The sequence below is a fragment of the Salmo salar genome, chromosome 21, assembly GCF_965601325.2.
Source record: "Salmo salar chromosome 21, fSalSal1, whole genome shotgun sequence".
NCBI classification, from domain to species: Eukaryota; Metazoa; Chordata; class Actinopteri; order Salmoniformes; family Salmonidae; genus Salmo; species Salmo salar.
Window position 1 is genome coordinate 16454799 of NC_138311.1, and position 20504 is coordinate 16475302.

At 42.1% G+C, this 20504-nt stretch overlaps 1 protein-coding gene across 4 annotated transcripts in view; it reads right to left on the bottom strand.

Annotated features, from left to right (window-relative positions):
• The window catches only part of cobll1b (cordon-bleu WH2 repeat protein-like 1b), a 34321-nt gene extending 14319 nt beyond the window's left edge, over positions 1-20002 (bottom strand). The window contains exons 1-3 of one of the 4 annotated variants that reach the window (XM_014164118.3): positions 19587-20002; positions 19286-19375; positions 6957-7095 (exon numbers count right to left, since the gene is read on the bottom strand). In XM_014164118.3, the coding sequence (XP_014019593.2) occupies positions 6957-7095; positions 19286-19331 (185 nt within the window). In that variant the 5' untranslated portion in view covers positions 19332-19375; positions 19587-20002. The other 3 variants (XM_014164119.3, XM_014164121.3, XM_014164120.3) reach the window with 3 other exon arrangements.
• Positions 20003-20504: the final 502 nt, after the last annotated feature.

The following is a 20504-nucleotide window of genomic DNA, read 5'->3' on the forward strand; positions in this document are numbered from 1 at the left end:
TATTGGTCAATAGACAGGAGGAAATGACAAGTCTGGTGCCTTTGTTTCCCGTGTCTTTTATTGATCACAGGCTTGATACAGCTGATCCTGTGTACCAGAGTGTATCCTGTGTATGTATACCAGTGGCGGCTGGTGGGAGGAACTATAGGAGGACAGGCTCATTGTAATGGCTGGAACAGAATAAATTGAACGGAGGCAAACGTGGTTTCCATTTGTTTGGTACTGTTCCATTATTTTATTCCAGCCATTACAATGAGCCCGTCCTTCAATAGCTCCCCCCACCAGCCTCCAATGATGTAAGTACACAAAAGGGTTCTTTGGCTGTCCCCATAGGAGAACCATTTATGGTTCCCAGTAGAGCCCTTTTGGGTTCCAGGTAGATTGAACCCTCTGTGGAAAGAGTTGGAACCAAAAATGGAACCAAAAATGGTTCTTCAAATGGTGACATCCGGCAAACCCTTCTAGGTTCTAGATAGCAACTTTTTTTCCTAAGAGTGTAACCTTGGTAGACAAGTCGAACGAGGCCTACTATACTTATGGACTTGCCAGTTGCCAGACTGTATCAGAACACACACAGTAGTTGTGTGAACTCTAGGGTACCATTGCCAGCCATCAGTTACTGTTAGTCTGGCACCAACAGTTGATGAATCACTACAGTAGTGTGAAATATGAAAACAGATGTAGAGTGAAATCAGCCTCTGATGTTTTTGCTCACACCTGGTACTGCGCAAATGTGCAACGCAGCTGCAGGAAGGTCCGCATTCAGTCTACCTAAAGCAGACAATAACTAAATACATCCAGACGGCACACAAGCAGCCAGATTGCATTTTCAGAATCCTACTGTTAGATTAGCATCAAAGGCATGTGGCCTGTTCCTTCCATTATTGTCTGACGATGCACAAATAGGACTACAGCTCAAAGGCATAATATCCAGATACTGCTACTGACTTTCATATACCTGAGATGCCTTCGTGTGTGTGCATATGAGAGAGAGGAGAGAGAGAGAGGCAGAGAGAGAGAGAGAGAGACACACACAACAGTCCATAGAAGTTCAACAGTAATGACTATGCGTCTCCAAATCAATCCATAGACGTTATAGTGTCGTACCTTTGATGGCTACTTCCTGGTCTTTGTTAGGGGCAAACATAATTAACGAACCTATAAAACAAGTATTGCAATATCGATCGCCGGCATCAGGGAGGCTGCTACTCACTCCTCTAAATGAATAAGCTGAAGGGGCTGGGAAGCAGGCAACCTGCTCAAGCCTACTCACTGGCCGGTATTAAATACATTCCGTTTTGATTGTTACCATTTTTAAACAAGTAATATCCTGATATGCCATTCTTATATATTTGTTTTGAACCAATAAGAAAAAGGCACAAATAACATCACCACAAGGGCTGTCTAAATTCCTTGCATTCCAATGGACATGTTTGCAGCTGGAACATAGGTATGTTCCCATGAAAGACATTTTCAGCCTCTTCCATGAAATTCTTTCGTAATCAATGGGAAACCCCGAGGGGAAAAAGTAAATACTTGAGGGGCAAAACAGATTGTTTATGCTTATGACTGACAAGAGTGTTCTTGGAGTTGCCAAGCTGAAGTTATTTTACTGAGAGTTGATGCATAAAGATTAGGAAGCCTTCTCGCTGTTGAAGTCTCTTACCGGCTGTGTAACCTAAAAGGTCCCTTGGGAAAAGGTAGGTTCATGAACAAAGCGACAAACAAAAGTGGCTATGCAAACAAGCCTTCCTGCTCTCCTCTGGACAACACCCTGTGTATTTTAAGAAGCGAGAGTGCAACAATGCATACCACCACCAACGTCCACACCACTTTTTTTTTTTATTGCCTTGCCTGAGTAATCTACTGTACGGCCTCACACATACAGGGTTAACAGAAACTCTTACTGTACACTCCCACAAAACCATTGAATCCAAGCAAACTACAACCAGTAAACTAGCTGCTCAAACCAACGGGTCTTACAACATTCTTGTATGACAGTGCAAGCAACATGGCTTACATTGTCTTGTCTTAAGTTATTACCCAGGCATGTACTTTCAAGAATCATAGCAGTAATGCACAAGTGTATACAATCCTAAAACTGAAGGCACGTATACCCACTATGTTCCCCTTCAACATTGTCTTAGGAAAAAAACAACGCAACAAAAGTTAGACAGGGTGCTCTAGGAAGTAGAGCAAAACTAGAGTGCCTCAAGTCAACCTGTACTTTCTTTTCAAATGCTGGCTACAGGTTTGAACATTACACATTCATCCTAAAAACAGATCATCTCCTCCAATCATTACCCTGTAACGCCTTCTTACCTCTTGGCCTCAGTGTTGAATTCTCCCCCTCTTAAATACCTGCCATCTCCACTGCGTTCAAAGACAGACTCCGCTATGCTATGACTGTTGGAGCAGAGGAGACCGGGCCTACCTTAATGCCCCGCCCAGGCTGTGACATCAGAAAATCTGTAGTCTCCTGTACTTTAAATCCCTTCACACAGTGGGCCCCCTCAGTCAGTCGGTCGCAGAAATCTCTTAAGCCTGGTGTATCGGTGAAACTTCAGTTCAGTGAGTGAGTGAACTCCCCCACTGTCAGTAATAAGCAAAGGGCTAAATCAGCTTTACTTTACCTCCCTGCACGCTGCGCTAGAGCCGTGAACCTGTGGGCAGGGCGGTGAAACAACACAGCCCTGCCATCCATCACATTCACAGCGAGTTTATCAACTTCCTCTCATATCCTCCAGTCCAAACAACACCGTGTCCGCTAGCCATCTGTCCGCCTTCTTGAGCCTGGCTACAATAGCATGCCTGGGACGCTTTTCCAACACTCAATTCAATCAGGTGTTACTTTGTATGTGTTTGCTATTCATTATCCCAAACACAGACCGCCACCACACACTGCTTCTTCGAGGTGATTCACTCCGAAATCACATCAGCAACTCTGTGTGGATCTTACTCCCATGAACAAGCCTGCCAACGAATGAGATTACATGCCTGCTCAGATGTTTCTAGGGTGCTCTAGTTGCTGAGACGAGGGTTTGGAACAGATTCCCTGTAAGCTAATCTTATAAATCACTTCTGGATGATTGCTTTCTGATGACTTCTGATAAACATATCCTTATAGACGACAACAGACTTTGCCTCAAGCCTCTGATTTGCATAGGGCTGTTGAGATTAGGCTGATTTAATCATGTCAATCTAAGATAACGTACCTACAGTAGCGGCATTACCTTAGTATTATACATCTGATGAATCCACAAGTCTCCATTCGAATACACTTTATTGTTTTCAACGTCCGAGCAACATTTCTTTAAATAAATCCAGCATCTCTGGTTTTGGTTAAAAAAAAAAATTAAAAAAAAATTAAAAAATTGGTTTCACTGTGAAATAGTAAAATCGCATTAGAGAAGTAAATCGTAAAACAGAAAAGATGAGGTTGTTGCAGTGTGCATGGGAAGCTAGGTCAAATCATGTGATCTAAGTGACGTTGTTCATTACAAGACCATAACAACAGTGCATTCGGAAAGTATTCAGACCCCTTCCCTTTTTCCACTTTGTTATGTTACGGCCATATTTTTGTAAATGTATAAAAATAAACAAATACCTTTACATAAGTATTCAGACCCTTTTCTATGAGACTCATTATTGAGCTCAGGTACATCCCGTTTCCATTGATCATCCTTGAGATGTTTCTACAACATGATTGGAGTCCACCGGTGGTAAATTCAATTGACATGATTTGGAAAGACACAAACCTGTCAATATATAAAGATCTCATAGTTGACAGTGCATGTCAGAGCAAAAACCAAGCCATGAGGTCGAATAAATTATCCATAGAGCTCCGGGACAGGATTGTGTTGAGGCACAGATCTGGGGAAGGGTACCAAAACATTTCTGCTGCATTGAAGGTCCCCAAGAACACAGTGGCCCCCATCATTCTTAAATGGAAGAAGTTTGGAACCACCAAGACTCCTCCTAGAGCTGGCCACCCGGCCAAACTGAGCAATTGGGGGAGAAGAGCCGTGGTCAGGGAGGTGACCAAGAACCCGATGGTCACTGACAGAGCTCCTATGTGGAGATGGGGGAACCTTCCAGAAGGACAAAGATCTCTGCAGCACTCCACCAATCAGGGCTTTATTGTAAAGTGTCCAGACGGAAGCCACTCCTCAGAATAAGGCACATGACAGCCCATTTGGAGTTTGCCAAAAGAAGGAAAGGCCTAAAGGACTCTCAGATCATGAGAAACAAGATTCTCTGGTCTGATGAAACCAAGATTGAACTCTTTGGCCTGAATGCCAAGCGTCATGTCTGAAGGAAACTTGGCACCATCCCTACAGTGAAGCATGGTGGTGGCAGCATAATGTTGTGGGGATGTTTTTCAGCAGCAGGAACTGGGAGAATAGTCAGGATCGAGGGAAAGATGAACGGAGCAATGTACAGAGAGTGATCATTGATGAAAACCTGCTCCAGAGTACTCACGACCTCATACTGGAGCGAAGGTTCACCTTCCAACAGGACAACGACCCTAAGCACACAGCCAAGACAAAGCAGGAGTGGCTTCGGGACAAGTCTCTGAATGTCCTTGAGTGGCCCAGCCAGAGCCCGGACTTGAACCCGATCAAACATCTCTGGAGACACCTGACAACAGCTGTGCAGCGACGCTCCCCATCTAACCTGACAGAGCTTGAGAGAGAGAAGAAATGGGAGAAACTCCAAATAGATGTTCCAAGCTTGTAGCATCATATCCAAGAAGACTCAAGGCTGTAATCGCTGCCAAAGGTGCTTCGACAAAGTGCTGAGTAAAGGATCTGAATACTTACTTATTTTTAATACATTTGCAAAAATTTCTAAAAATACGTTTTTTGCTTTGTTATTATGGGATATTGTGTGAATATTAATGGAGAAAAAAAAAGTCATCCATTTTAGAAGAAGGCTGTACCTTAACAAAATGTGGAAAAAGTCAAGGGGTCTGAATACACTGTGTATATATATATATATATATATATATATATATATATATATATATATATATATACACACACACATATATACATATATACACACACACACTAAAAATCATGTTTTTTTTCTGTTTAAAATTCAGTTGCTCTCTTTGATGCGACCTTACACTCCATTCCATAGGCTACCTCACTATTCTCAATTTCATCTTGTCTTTGTGATATTATAGGCCTGTATGCAATTAGTTTAGATAGCCTACTGTAGCCTAAGGTTTAGCTTACTGTACAGCTGCATTTCGGATACACTTGACACGTATGTCGTTGTGGAGACCAATATCATTCTTGTGTTAAGCTATATAAAACAACGATTGTTGATGTGTATTGATGCATCTCAGAATTAGTATTTTTTTAATGTATTTGAACGTTGCAGTAATAGGACCTATAGGCCTACAGTAGCAGTGGGATATTTATTGATATTCTGTCTGGTGCTTTTAACGTTTGAGCGAGCGAGAGCTGGCACTGGTTCCAATGACTCAACTGCCCCGCATGGAAATAAAAAAAAATAATAACTCTGGGTTTTCAGGCTCATTTGAATTTCCTGATGCTGAACTTTTCAGCGACAAAACAGTGATCAAATTAAGATCGGACATCTGTAGGTAGCTGAGCATTCTGCCCGATTAGGTCTACTGTACAGGCCGGTGATGAAATAGTAAGTGTTAACTATGGAGTCAGTCAGAACTTATTATAGGGTGTCCAATCAAAACCGCATCTTTTGACCAATGGGTAATAATGTTCAGTTGTGTAGATAATCTTCTAAGAAAACAATTGGTCCAAACCTCAAGTCTCTATCATAATCCGTTAAAAAACAAGCGTCTCTGTGAAATGTTAACAGATCACTGAGCGTATACCAAGCCCTTTATTTTCAAAGCCTTTTACATTTCATTCAGCTCGTGTTATGTTATGTTAATTTTGCAACCCGAGGAAACAACTTGGAAGACGGCGACCACAAAATGTAAAATCCTCAAAAGTTATGAGAAACCCGCACCGCTTTGTCAACACAGCTAGGTGCTTATTGTCGGACGTATTAGATTACAAAATGCAACTTTTTGGATATACTGTTAATGATATGTTTGAGACAGCCCCCACCTACCGATTCAGAACATAAATAATTATATTTGTCTTGGAAAAATGTATTTCATAACATAAGGAAGTGAAAAGTCATCACCAAAGCGTGTTTTCACCCTTCTTATTACTATCCCCAGCAGCTTACCAAGGCCCGATTTAGTAACCTCCTGCTTTCCAATGCTTTACTCACACAGCACATAATAGATGTTGGACTATTCAACAGGTAGATGAGAAAAGCTAATAATAGGCAAGCTAAACTCAGAAGACTAGATCAAGATTTAAAGCACCAATATGCAGGTTGGTGTTAGATTCTTTTCTTGCAGAGGAACATCTATCTCAACATTTTTCAGTTCCATACTACTTGATAATGTCAGGAATGACATGCAGGTTGAAACATGACCTGAAACTAACCGAAAAGCACGGCTTAGAGATGCTGCCTTTTACCGACTATTACACAGTACTTAAAGTAGTTTGAACTGTCCTGTGCTGTATTTTGTTTGCTAAACATAGTGGTTGTAAATGGAACAATCTACACAAGAGGTCACCGTCTGCCCATTGAATATGCAACAAAAAACAGGAAGCTACAGTTTGACCTTGGATAGTAAGCGTACACTGGACTCAACTAAATGTCCTACATCTTACAATGAGAGTGCCAGATCAACATAGGTTCAACTACGTCAAAGTCTTCTCCTGCACCCTCTGCCCTACTATGTACTATAGATGTCCCCTTCCCTGGTTCTTTACCTTAAAACAACAGAACTAGGTGCTTGATAAAGTACAATGATCAAGTGTCACACAGTTCATGCTCCAAGTGTAACAGAGGAATTTCTACTGAAACAGATGACCTTAGTATACTTCCTCTGTACATACTCTTTTGCCTTCAGAGTTTGTCCTTCATTCAACAGAAAGGCCATATCAGACGATAAGGGACGACTTGTGGTTGGAGGCATTAGTGGGTGGGAATCGGAGCGACAGGGGATGGGGGTTGGGTTGCAGAGAAGGGAAATCCCTGTGGAAAGACAAAACACAGGACCAGGGACACAGCTGGTAATTTGGTAAGAGGTTGCTCACAGTAAACACGAGCTGTTTAGAGAAGGTCTGGAAAGGCCATTACTCGAGGAGCTGTGTGGGGCGGATGGTAGGAGATAAAATTTTTATTTTTTTTAAATAGGAGAACTCCCCACTTCCTGTGTGTGTACCTTATTATTTTAGGCAAAACAAAAACAATTTTCCCATAACATGTCCGTATGCAGGCTTCAAACTTGCTTGGAACATTTCACACCCTTATTTAGACAACCGAGTATCCAGGGGGCATTAATAACTTCAGAGTGGTTTATCGTTAACATACTGTATATTATAACCTTCTGTTATGTACTGCCTTATTTCACTTCAGTAACACTGGGCACATCCCAAATGGCACCCTATTCCCCTATATAGCGCACTACTGGTCAAAAAGTAGTGTACTATATAAGGAACGGCTGGGTGCCATTTAAGACTATAGTACATTATATCCATCTTAATACCACTGGGACTCCAGCTGGTAGTAAGTTAGTCAGCCAGTCTGTCAATCAAAGAGATTTCAGATCATTCTGGGTGATCCTTGAATTCCATGTACATGACACTGCCCAACGCAAGTCACAGAAGAGATCAACCTTGTCTGACCTGTTCTCTCCCCACACCTTAATTCAGAGGTCAAATATGCTTCTACCAGAACTTACTCAGTATAGGCAAGTAAAGACCAGTAAAGACAGGGTGAACATCTGCCAAGCATTAAGATAAGAAAAGAACAAGTAATATGTTACTGTCCAAGTGTATGTTTAAATCCATTGCTTTTGGAGTGATAAGAGCTGAAATTAGGAGCAGTTAGCGCCTGGAACTATTTACATTGCATTCAGAAAATATTTCAGACCCCTTCCCTTTTTCCACATTTTGCTACGTTACAGCCTTGTTCTAAAATTGATTTAAAAAAAATTATAATCCTCATCCATCTACAGAAAACACCCCATAATGACAAAGTGAAAACAAGTTTAGAAATCTTAGCAAGTTCCTTCAAAAAAACACCAAAAACAAAACCCAGAAATACCTTATTTACATAAGTATTCAGCCCCTGTAAAATGGCACCGGAAGAAATAGCAGCAGTTTTACGGGCGCCCAACCAATTGTGCTCTTATGTGTTTTTTTCACGTTATTTGTAACTTATTTTGTACATAATGTTTCTGCTACGGTATCTTATGGCAAAAAAGAGCTTCTGGATATCAGGACAGCGATCACTCACCTCGGATTAGACAAAGATTTTTTCTACAACAAGGACGATGCACAAGTCATTCTCCAAACACCCCACAGGGCCGACATCCCTGTTATTTGCAAGAGGAAGAGACGCAGGTACTGAGGACAAAGAGCCGGATGCCTGGTCAGGACCCGGAGAAGGCGACTGGGAAAGTTGCCGTTACCAGCAATCGTTGGTCAATAAATTAGACTAGGTACGATCACGAATATCCTACCAACGGGACATCAAAAACTTTAAAATCCTATGTTACACGGAATCGTGGCTGAATGACGACATGGATATTCAGCTAGCGGGATATATACTGCACCGGCAAGATAGAACAGCACACTCCGGTAAGACGAGGGGGGGGCGGTCTGTGTATATTTGTAAATAGCTGGTGCACAAAATCTAAGGAAGTCTCTAGATTTTTCTCGCCTGAAGTAGAGTATATTGTGATAATTGCAGGCCACACTACTTGCCTAGAGAGTTTTCAGCTATACTTTTTGTGGCTGTTTATTTACCACCAGAGACAGATGCTGGCACTAAGACTGCACTCAGTCAGCTGTATAAGGAAATAAGCAAACAGGAAACCACTCACCAAGAGGCGGCGCTCCTAGTGGCCGGAGACTTTAATGCAGGGAACCTTAAATCAGTTCTACCAAATTTCTATCAACATGTTAAATGTGCAACCAGAGGGAAAAAAAAAAATCTAAAAATCACCTGTACTCCACACAGAGACGCGTACAAAGCTCTCCCTCGCCCTCCATTTGGTAAATCCGACCACAACTCTATCCTCCTGATTCCTGCTTACAAGCAAAAATTAAAGCAGGAAGCACCAGTGACTCAGTCTATAAAAAAGTGGTCAGATGAAACAGATGCTAAACTACAGGACTGTTTTGCTATCACAGACTGGAACATGTTCCGGGATTCTTCCGATGGCATTGAGGAGTACACCACATCAGTCACTGGCTTTATCAATAAGTGCATCAAGGACGTCGTCCCCACAGTGAGTGTACGTACATACCCCAACCAGAAGCCATGGATTGCTGGCAACATTCGCACTGAGCTAAAGGGTAGAGCTGCCACTTTCAAGGTGCGGGACTCTAACCCGGAAGCTTACAAGAAATCCTGCTATGCCCTGCGACGAACCATCAAACAGGCAAAGCGTAAATACAGGGCTAAGATTGAATCATACTACACCGGCTCCGATGCTTGTCTTGTGGCAGGGCTTGCAAACTATTACAGACTACAAAGGGAAGCACAGCCGCGAGCTGCCCAGTGACACGAGCCAACCAGATGAGCTAAATCACTTTATGCTCGCGTCGAGGCAAGCAACACCGAGGCATGCATGAGAGCATCAGCTGTTCCGGATGACTGTGTGATCACGCTCTCTGTAGCCGACATGAGTAAGACCTTTAAACAGGTCAACATACACAAGGCTGCGGGGCCTGACGGATTACCAGGATGTGTGCTCCGGGCATGTGCTGACCAACTGGCAGGTGTCTTCACTGACATTTTCAACATGTCCCTGACCGAGTCTGTAATACCAACATGTTTCAAGCAGACCACCATAGTCCCTGTGCCCAAGAACACAAAGGCAACCTGCCTAAATGACTACAGACCCGTAGCACTCACGTCCATAGCCATGAACTGCTTTGAAAGGTTGGTAATGGCTCACAACACCATTATCCCAGAAACCCTAGACCCACTCCAATTTGCATACCGCCCAAACAGATCCACAGATGATGCAATCTCTATTGCACTCCACACTGCCCTTTCCCACCTGGACAAAAGGAACACTTATGTGAGAATGCTATTCATTGACTACAGCTCAGCGTTCAACACCATAGTACCCTCAAAGCTCATCATTAAGCTAAGGATCCTGGGACTAAACACCTCCCTCTGCAACTGGATCCTGGACTTCCTGACGGGCCGTCCCAGGTGGTGAGGGTAGGCAGCAACACATCTGCCATGCTGACCCTCAACACTGGAGCACCACAGGGGTGCGTGCCCAGTCCCCTCCTGTACTCCCTGTTCACCCACGACTGCATGGCCAGACACGACTCCAACACCATCATTAAGTTTGCAGACGACACAACAGTGGTAGGCCTGATCACCGACAACGACGAGACAGCCTATAGGGAGGAGGTCAGAGACCTGGCCGGGTGGTGCCAGAATAACAACCTATCCCTCAACGTAACCAAGACTAAGGAGTTGATTGTGGACTACAGGAAAAGGAGGACCGAGCACGCCCCCATTCTCATCGACAGGGCTGTAGTGGAGCAGGTTGAAAGTTTCAAGTTCCTTGGTGTCCACATCAACAACAAACTAGAATGGTCCAAACACACCAAGACAGTCGTGAAGAGGGCACGACAAAGCCTATTCCCCCTCAGGAAACAAAAACATTTTGGCATGGGTCCTGAGATCCTCAAAAGGTTCTACAGCTGCAACATCAAGAGCATCCTGACTGGTTGCATCACTGCCTGGTATGGCAACTGCTCGGCCTCTGACCGCAAGGCACTACAGAGGGTAATGCGTACAGCCCAGTACATCACTGGGGCTAAGCTGCTTGCCATCCAGGACCTCTACACCAGGCGGTGTCAGAGGAAGGCCCTAAAAATGGTCAAAAGACACCCAGCCACCCCAGTCATAGACTGTTCTCTCTACTACCGCATGGCAAGCGGTACCGGAGTGCCAAGTCTAGGACAAAAAGGCTTCTCAACAGTTTTTACCGCCAAGCCATAAGACTCCTGAACAGGTAATCAAATGACTACCCGGACTATTTGCATTGTGTGCCCCCCCCCCCCAACCCCTCTTTTTACGCTGCTGCTACTCTCTGTTTATCATATATGCATAGTCACTTTAACTATACATTCATGTACATACTACCTCAATTGGGCCGACCAACCAGTGCTCCCGCACATTGGCTAACCGGGCTATCTGCATTGTGTCCCGCCACCCACCACCCCCTTTTTTACACTACTGCTACTCTCTGTTCATCATATATGCATAGTCACTTTAACCATATCTACATACTACCTCAATCAGTCTGACTGACCGGTGTCTGTATGTAGCCTCGCTACTGTATATAGCCTGTCTTTTTACTGTTGTTTTATTTCTTTACTTACCTATTGATCACCTAACACCTTTTTTGCACTATTGGTTAGAGCCTGTAAGTAAGTATTTCACAGTAAGGTCTACACTTGTATTCGGTGCATGTGACAAACTGATTTGATTTGCTATGAGACTTGAAATTGAGCTCAGCTGCCTGCTGTTTCCATTGATCATTCCTGAGATATTTCTACAACTTAATTGGAGTCCACCTGTGGTAAACTCAATTGATGGGACATGATTTGGAAAGGCACACACACCTGTCTGTATAAAAGGTCCCACAGTTGACAGTGCATGTCAGAGCTAAAGGGTACCAAAAATGTCTGCAGAATTGAAGGTTCCCAAGAACATAGTGGCCTCCATCATTCTTAAATGGAAGAATTTTGGAACCACCAAGACTCTTCCGAGAGCTGGCCGCCCGGCCAAACTGAGAAATAGGGGGAGAAGGGTATTGGTCAGAGAGGTGACCAAGAACCCGATGGTCTCTCCGGAGAACTTTCCAGAAGTACAACCATCTCTGCAGCACTCCACCAATCAGGACTTTATAGTTGAGTGGCCAGACGGAAGCCACTCCTCAGTAAAAGGCATATGACAGTCTGCTTGGAGTTTGCCAAAAGGCACCTGAAATACTAAGACCATGAGAAACAAGATTCACTGGTCTGATGAAACCAAGATTGAACTCTTTGGTCTGAATGCCAAGCGTCACGTCTGGAGGAAACCTGACACCATCCCTATGATAAAGCATGGTGGTGGCAGCATCATACTGTGGGGATGTTTTTCAGCGCTAGGGACTGGGAGATTAGTCAGGATCAAGGGAAAGATGAATGGCGAAATGTACAGAGAGATCCTTGATGAAAACCTGTTCCAGAGCAGGTTCACTTTCTAACAAGACGATAACCCTAAGCATATACAGCCAAGACAAAGCAGGGGTGGCTTCGGCACAAGTCTCTGAATGTCCTTGAGTGGCCCAGCCAGAGCCTGGACTTGAACCCGATCAAACATCTCTGGAGAAAACTGAAAATAGCTGTGCAGCAACGCTCCCCATCCAACCTGACAGAGCTTGAGAGAAACTGCAGGTGTGCCAAGCTTTTAGGGTCATACCCAAGAAGACTCGAAAGGTGCTTCAACAAAGTACTGAGTAAAGGTTCTGAATAATTATGTAAATGTAATGTTTTTTTAATACACTTGCAAAAAAATCTTCAAACCTGTTTTTGTTTTTTCATTACGGGGTATTGTGCATAGATTGATGAGGGGGAAAACAATTTAAAATCAATTTTAGAATAAGGCTGTAATGTAACAATGTGGAAAAAGTCAAGGGGTCTGAATACTTTCTGAATGCACTGTAAACCCATCACATACACATGCTTCAGCTGCCTACACTACAAGTGCCATCTAGAACCTAAAAAGGGTTTTTACGCCTGTCCCCATAGGAGAACCCTTTTTTGTTCATGGTATAACCTTTTGGGTTTCCATTTAGGACCATTTTCATAGAGGGTTCTACATGGAACCCAAGAGTTCTTCCTGGAAGCAAAAACGGTTTTATCTGGACCAAAAAAGGGGTCTCCTATGGGGATAGTCGAAGAACTCTTTTGGAACCCTTTTTTCTAAGAGTGTAAACTGTGTACGCCACTGAAAAAGAGGAACAAGTTTGTCCTTTCTGGGAGGTCAAAATTTACATAAAAATGCAGGAGAAGAGAGCGCATTTCCCCTTGAGTGATAATTTTAATATATAATCACACTGCATTCAATTTTTTATGAGACAATGCTGCATTGTCTATACAGGAGTGTTTATCAAAGAAGCATTAGCCTGTTGCTCTGCAGTCTCCCCTGATGCTCATCACATGGCACTGGAGCTTTACAAAATGTCAAAGGGCCAAGAGCTTTATATGGGAACGTATCTACGATCTTGCTTTGTGATTACAGTTTTCCAAGTAAAAGACAGAGGAAATCCCAAAATAAAAATAAATGATACATGGGCCACAGTGCCATAAACTAGCATTCATTATGAAAGATGCATATTTCTCACGTTTGTAACCATTAGGTTAATGGCTGCGAAATGTCTGCTTCTGTGACATATTCAATATACTGAATGAACAACTGGTAAATGATAAAGTGCGTAAGAATAGCGCCATCTAGAGATTTGCTTCACATACTTTTATTCAGCCCGTCCTATTTCTCTCTGACCTTTTTAACACAAAAGGCTCTGTTATGAAGGTGGATGGTAGGTGGCTTCCATCTGTTATGTGTTGGAAGAGTACACAACAGAATCAAAGCACGGGCCAAGACTTCATACACAGTATTGACTATTTGTGTTCTCCAGGCACTATGACGCCATTTGCACAGAGCGATTGCGTGGAATCTGTGTTGAATACGTGCTCTCTGGTATCAAAACCGAGCACAGAAATTCCTGGAATAGCCAAGCCTACCAATTCATTTGGCGAAATTTGAACATATAGTTGACTGATTTTGTATACTAACCCAGTACAACTCCAGTAATAAGCTCTCATTGGTATTTACGGTCAGTGCGTTGGCTTCAACAAAGAGGACCCATTATTCCCTGTTCTCTGGATGATGGCCACTGTCTGTTTTAGCCCTCTGAGGCATAAAGCATCCCATCCACAAGACATAAAAGCCTCTGTATTCCCAAGACCTGACGGGCTTAGCAAACACAAGCTTGTCTTAAGGTCTCAATTACATTTCTGTTAACAGAAGTTTTTCATTTTCCTACTGGCCAAATTCAGTGATTTCGCCTCTCCTTTACATTTAATGCCGTTGCTATGAGTGGTGTGGGTGGCCGTTGGAATGCCACTGACCTCTTCACAGAAACTACAAACAACAAGGCCTGTGTGATATCTTTATCTACTCTATTGAGTCTGTCAAACAGTACCGTAAATAATGTGATGAACAACATTGTACAATAGTATAGGCCTAATCATAATCGCACAAATGCTGTATCAAAACGCAGTATATACTATTCTGTATTGAAAAGTTACTTAGAAACGTGTTCATTTTCAAATAAGTTCATCGCATTTAGTGAGGGAATGACACATGCTGTCCTCGATTGGCTTTCAGAGGTTTGTGACACAGTGTTTCATGTTTAATTTGTAACCTACAGTAGTTCCTGGCCCAATTGGAAACTCTTTTCCTGGCTGAACAGAGTGGCTTTCACCCCTCAGGAAAGTTTCAAGGGGAAAATGTTGCAAATGCTAGAACTCTGAGGGCTTTTGTCTATGCTATCATAACCTTACATTAGTAGCTTAATTCCCATTTAACTACATCCAGTAGAGATCTCATTTGCCAGGGTCTAGACTTATGATAACACTTCTGTTTGTAGAGGCTCAACTATTTGCACGTTTCTGTTTTAGATCTTCTTCTGTTTTGAGTTGAAACATTGCAGGAGTATAAAAGGATTGGGTCTCTGCAAATAGTTGGACAATTAATTAAGCTCACAGTAGCACAGATCAAAGTGGTTTGAAATGGCAAACTTGGATTTGAAACAGCAGTATTAGTTTCACAAGTTCCTCTCCTCACAGCGAACACTTTAGCCTCAAAGACCTATACCCTCTACCATGGAAAACATGGGTGTGCAGTAGCTCGTTATAAGGGCGTACTGCTGCCAGTATGATAAATTGTGGCGTTATAACACAAAATATGGTTATGGGACAGTAACTTTGACCCCAATGATTTCAGCTTGCAGCTATATTTTCCTAATATTTATCTGTTGTAGAATTCAGCCCATCCCTCTCGCCATAGCTTTCAACCACTTTGAATAGGGCTACTGTGAACTTAATTGTCCAAATATTTGCAGAGACCCAATCCATTTATACTCCTGCAAAGTTTCAACTCAGAACAGAAGACCTATAACAGAAAGGTCCAAATAGTTGAGCCTCTACAATGTGTGACAGGGTTCTCATTTGCCAGGGTCTAGACTTATGACATCTTCACTGGATGCAGTTAAGTGGGAATAAAGCTACTGAATTAAAATGCAGCTGTGCCCTTGGACTGCTAAAGTGTCTGGAAACAGCTGCGGGGATTCACAATACCTTCACCAATTCCACGCTCGGCTCCACTCCGAGGGAAGCCTGCAATGTGAGATCATGGTAAAAAAGGTGTCTCTCATTATCAGCAAGGGCTTCACATAGCTGGGAGGATAGGGAGAGGAATGTCACCAATAAAACACTCAACTGTCATGGAGGAAAATCTATAAACCATCCATCCTCCTTCTGCACTCCTTTCCTGTACAGATGTAGGATCTTTGCTACAGCAGTTTGCTACAACAGGAAAATAATCCTGCAGCAACAGGAAGTGTGAATTACTATGTGCATTATAACTAATGGACATTTTTGTAGGGGCTGATACATTTTTCATAAGGAAAACTCAACTCTGAAATGTCCAAATGAAAACATCAGAAGCCTTTTTACACTACAAGTTTGACATTTCCTGGATTTCAGGAAAGTTCTCCTGCAACAGGGTGATAACATTTTTTTTTTTTTTTAAATCAAGATCCTACATTTATATAGGCCTGTATAGCCTTCAGAAAGTATTCACACCCCTAGACTTTCTCCACATTGTTGTGTTACAAAGTGGGATTAAAATGGATTTGTCATTTTTTGTCAACAATCTGCACAAAATACTATTTCATGTCAAAGTGGAAGAAATGTTTTATTTACCCCCACTAATATATCTTGATTAGATAAGTATTCAACCACCTGGGTCAATACATGTTAGAATCACCTTTGGCAGCGATGGGTAAGTCTGGGTAAGTCTAAGAGCTTTGCACACCTGGATTGTACAATACTAATATATATATATATATTTTTTTTATAATGCTGTCACATTGGTTGTTGATCATTGCTTGACAGTCATTTTTAAGTCTTCACAGTTTGGACTTAAATCGGTATAAAAAAAAAAAAAATCTATGGCTAGGCTCCTCAGGAACCTTCAATTGTGTCTTGGTTAGCAACTCTAGTGCAGATTTAGCCTTGCGTTTTAGGGTATTGTCCTGCTGAAAGGTGAATTTGTCTTGCAGTGTCTGGTGGAAAGCAGAGTGAACCAGGTTTTCCTCTAGAATTTAGCCTGTGCTTAGCTCTATTCTGTTTATTTTTATCCTAAAAAAAACCTCCATAGTCCTTGTTGATGACAGGCATACATAACATTATGCCGCCAACACTGCTCTTGAAAATATGAAAAGTGGTACTCAGTGATGTTGTTTTGGATTTGCCCCAAACATAATGCTTTGTATTCAGGACAAAAAGTTTATTTCCTTGCCACATTTTTTGAAGTATTCATTTGGTGCCTTATTGCCAACAGGACGCATGTTCTGGAATATTTGTATTTTGTACAGCCTTAATTCTTTTTGCTCTGTCATTTAAAATCACCATTGGTCTCATGGTGAAATCCCTGAGCGTTTTCCTTCCGCTACGGCAACTGATTTAGGAAGGGCGCCTGTATCTTCGTAGTGACTAGGTGTATTGATACACCATCCAAAGTGTAAAATGAATAACCGCACCATGCTCAAAGGGATATTAAGTGTCTGCTTTCTTTTACCCATCTGCCAATAGGTGCCCTTCATAACAAACCATAGGAAAACCTTCCCGGTCTTTGTGGTTGAATCTCTGCTTGAAATTCACTGCTCGGCTGAGGGACCTTACAGATAATTGTATGTGTGGGGTACAGAGATGGAGTAGTCATCTCTGTACCCCACTCTATGTGCAATAAACACTATTATTGCAAATAGAGTGAGTCCATACAACTTACGTGATTTGTTAAGCACATTTTTACTCCTGAACATATTTAGGCTTGTCATAACAAAAGGGTTGAATACTTATCGACTCAAGACATTTTAGAATTTAATTTTTAATCAATTTGTAAACATTTCTAAAAACATAATTCGGCTGACATTTTGGGGTATCAGTGACACAATATCTCAAATGAGTCAATGAATTTAATTGAATTCAGGCTGTAACAACAAAATGTGGAAAAAGTCAAGGGGTGTGACTACTTACTGAATGCACTGTATGTGCAGCGCTACTCAGAAATGCAAAGTTGCCAAGCGAAGAATTTCAAAATGACACCAGATGTCATTGCAAACAGATGCTGCTGTGACAATATGATACTGTCTTTTAGCAGACATTAAGTAACCTTTCCAACGGCCAAAGCAGAACTAGACATACAATTATTTAGTTGAGGCGAATTTGGAAAATCCTCAAGTGAATGTCACTGTGTTCATAGAGCTATGCATGTTTGTACTACAAACTGCCACCCTTGGACAAGGGCATGTGTTTTGGAAGTGTCTGTAGTAGGATAACAAATGTAGCATGGTGTGGAGGGCCACATGATGTCTCCACAAGTCATTGCACTTGAAAAGTGGGGGAATTTTCAGAAGCAGTTGTGGCTCAAAGTATGAGAAGCCACAAATAAAACCGGCACACATGTATCCCCCCCCCCCCCCCCCCCCGAACAGCTCATGGAGATTGGCTTTCATTTCCAAATAACAAACTGAATTGGGTAGTCTGCTACTCTAGAAAGCCAGAGAGGGGCTCTGCTACCGAATTACACAATTCTACAACGACATATCAAAAGCTGAAACTACAGCACTTGATTACTGTGTGGTTATGTGGAGTTCGTGATAAGCACCTATCCCAAAAAATACCACTGGTGGTAAAACAAAATGATCCACGAGGAGAGGTCTAAACGTGTCTTTCGCCTAATATTGAATGTCAAATAAATAAGAGTCAACGAGGATCTCTTTAAAAGTGTTATGACTGTGACAGTGTGGAATTTCCCATTTATTTGGTTCAAGACCGGTTGCTTGAAGATGATGTCAGCTGACTGTATTCCAGTTGGTCGGAGGCGTTTGCTCTTAAACTTGGGAGTGAGTTCTCCCAAAGTTCTTTGCAAGCTTTAATAAAGTCACTGCTCACTCCCTTGGCATGCAATGCAGGCCTGCAGATTTATTATGATTTTAATTAGGAATGAGATGCAGAATTTGAAGGTTTAATAGCAATTCATGGGAAGTTTCCATTTCTCCACAGTTGTTGAGTTTTCCATATTGAGACTGAAATATGATGATATATCTGTGAGGTCATCCATCCATACAATTACCGACCAAAAGACTTTAGAATATAAATAAATAACCAGACGTTGATTAGAACGCACATGAGATGCACACTGGTTTTCCTCCAAAATGCTTCCCATGACCCCAACATGTGGTCAAGGCAATTTCTCAGAACAACTCAGAAGGCAGGAAATGAGTGGAGTTCAAAGGTTACTGAAATGTCTGCAACAACTGTTACTTCAGTTACTGACTACATTTACTCAATATAGCCGATGCACATCTGTCCCCTCTGGTTGTGGACCATTAAATGAGTCAAACTCTTTGTCTTAGACATGCAATTATGTCATTCAATTGCAATTTGCTTGCAACATGTCTAGAAAATGTATTGCAACATTGTATTTTTTTGTGTGTGTGGGGGGTGGTGGGGGGGGGTAGATAATGGCATAGAAGGGATGGAATCCCAGTGAAGCTTTGTAAAAGGTTTGACCTGAATAAGGATTTGGAATGACATAAGACACCATGGGCTACAAAAGTCCCATATTTTTCCAACTGATGTCATCTCAAGAATTCCACCATAAATGATCTAATATACACGTTTTTGTAAGTGTCATCATCAATCTAAGCATTTTAGAACACCTCCAAATAACGGTGACAATTTCTATCCTGAAGTGAACAATAATGTAGTAGACTACAGCTAAGAAAAACTGACAGTTCTCACACAGGAACCCTCTGATCTTAAACCCATATTGAATCCACATACTGTACCTAGAGCCAGAGAATCGTCGTCGTCGTGGAGTTCCTTGGGACCCATTTTCTTCCATGTCTAGCTGCATAGGTTTAATAAAATCCCTCGGACTAATGAAAGGCAAGCAAAACACACAATTATTCATATTTGATAACAAAAAAATGCACAGGTTTACATCTAGAGCTGTCCCAAAAGACCGAGTGCCTGCTGCGGATGGGCGAGCCCTATTAACAATGAAGTCATAGTTGTTCGCCGCATAACTTTTGCCAGACATTAAAGTACAATTTCATTAAGATCATTCTGTAACTCGACATCTCTTACCATGAATGGCCCTGCCCCTCCGAGCAGCTGTCAACTTTCATCAGTCTTTATTAGGGATTCAAAAAATTACTTATACCGTACAAAATATACCGTAGACTTTTCATTCGTTCAGTGATCCATTAGGCTACTCTGCGTTCTTATGAATTCTGGAACTCCCACTTTTACCTCCAACTCTTGGATCAAAACAACAGTCACTGCTCTGTTCCAATACGCCGCCAGCACAACTCGGTCTTTCCCGTTTAGCCAGCAGTTAACATATCAAAGTTGTGACACAACGCTACGGATGCCAAGTTCTCTGTCGAATGCACAACTAAAAAAAAAAAAAAATCGGCGTCCAAGCGTACGCCTATCGGTACTGTAGATGCTATGCACGACGACTCAGTGTGCAAACAGCCTTTCGTGGGGCGTCGAATACCTTACTGCCCTAGTTTCCTCCCAGCGGTGATTGATTTCGTCTCTCCATCCCAGAAGGAATAGGCTACAAACGTTTCGTTTTTTTTTTATTCATTTAAAGTAGCATTGGAAATATGTACACTAAGTGCTAATAAACATTAAGAACACCTGCTCTTTCCAAGGAAGACTGACCAGGTGAAAGCTATGATACTTACTGATGTCGCTTCAATCAGTGTAGATAAAGTGGAGGGGACGGGTTAAAGAAGGACGTTTAAGCCTTGAAACGATTGTGTGTGTGTGTGTGTGTGTGTGTGTGTGCCATTCAGAGGGTGAACTGGCAAGACAAAATATTTAAGTGCCTCAATATTAAGGTGTTCTTAATGTTTTGTTCACTAAGTGTATGTGAAACTTTATTGCATGAGCCAATTCGAAGGACTTTCATTAGTATTTTCAACATCTGAAGTGAACAATTCGCGTAAATGTTATAATAGGCCTATTGCAATTTCCTAAATGGAACAACTATAA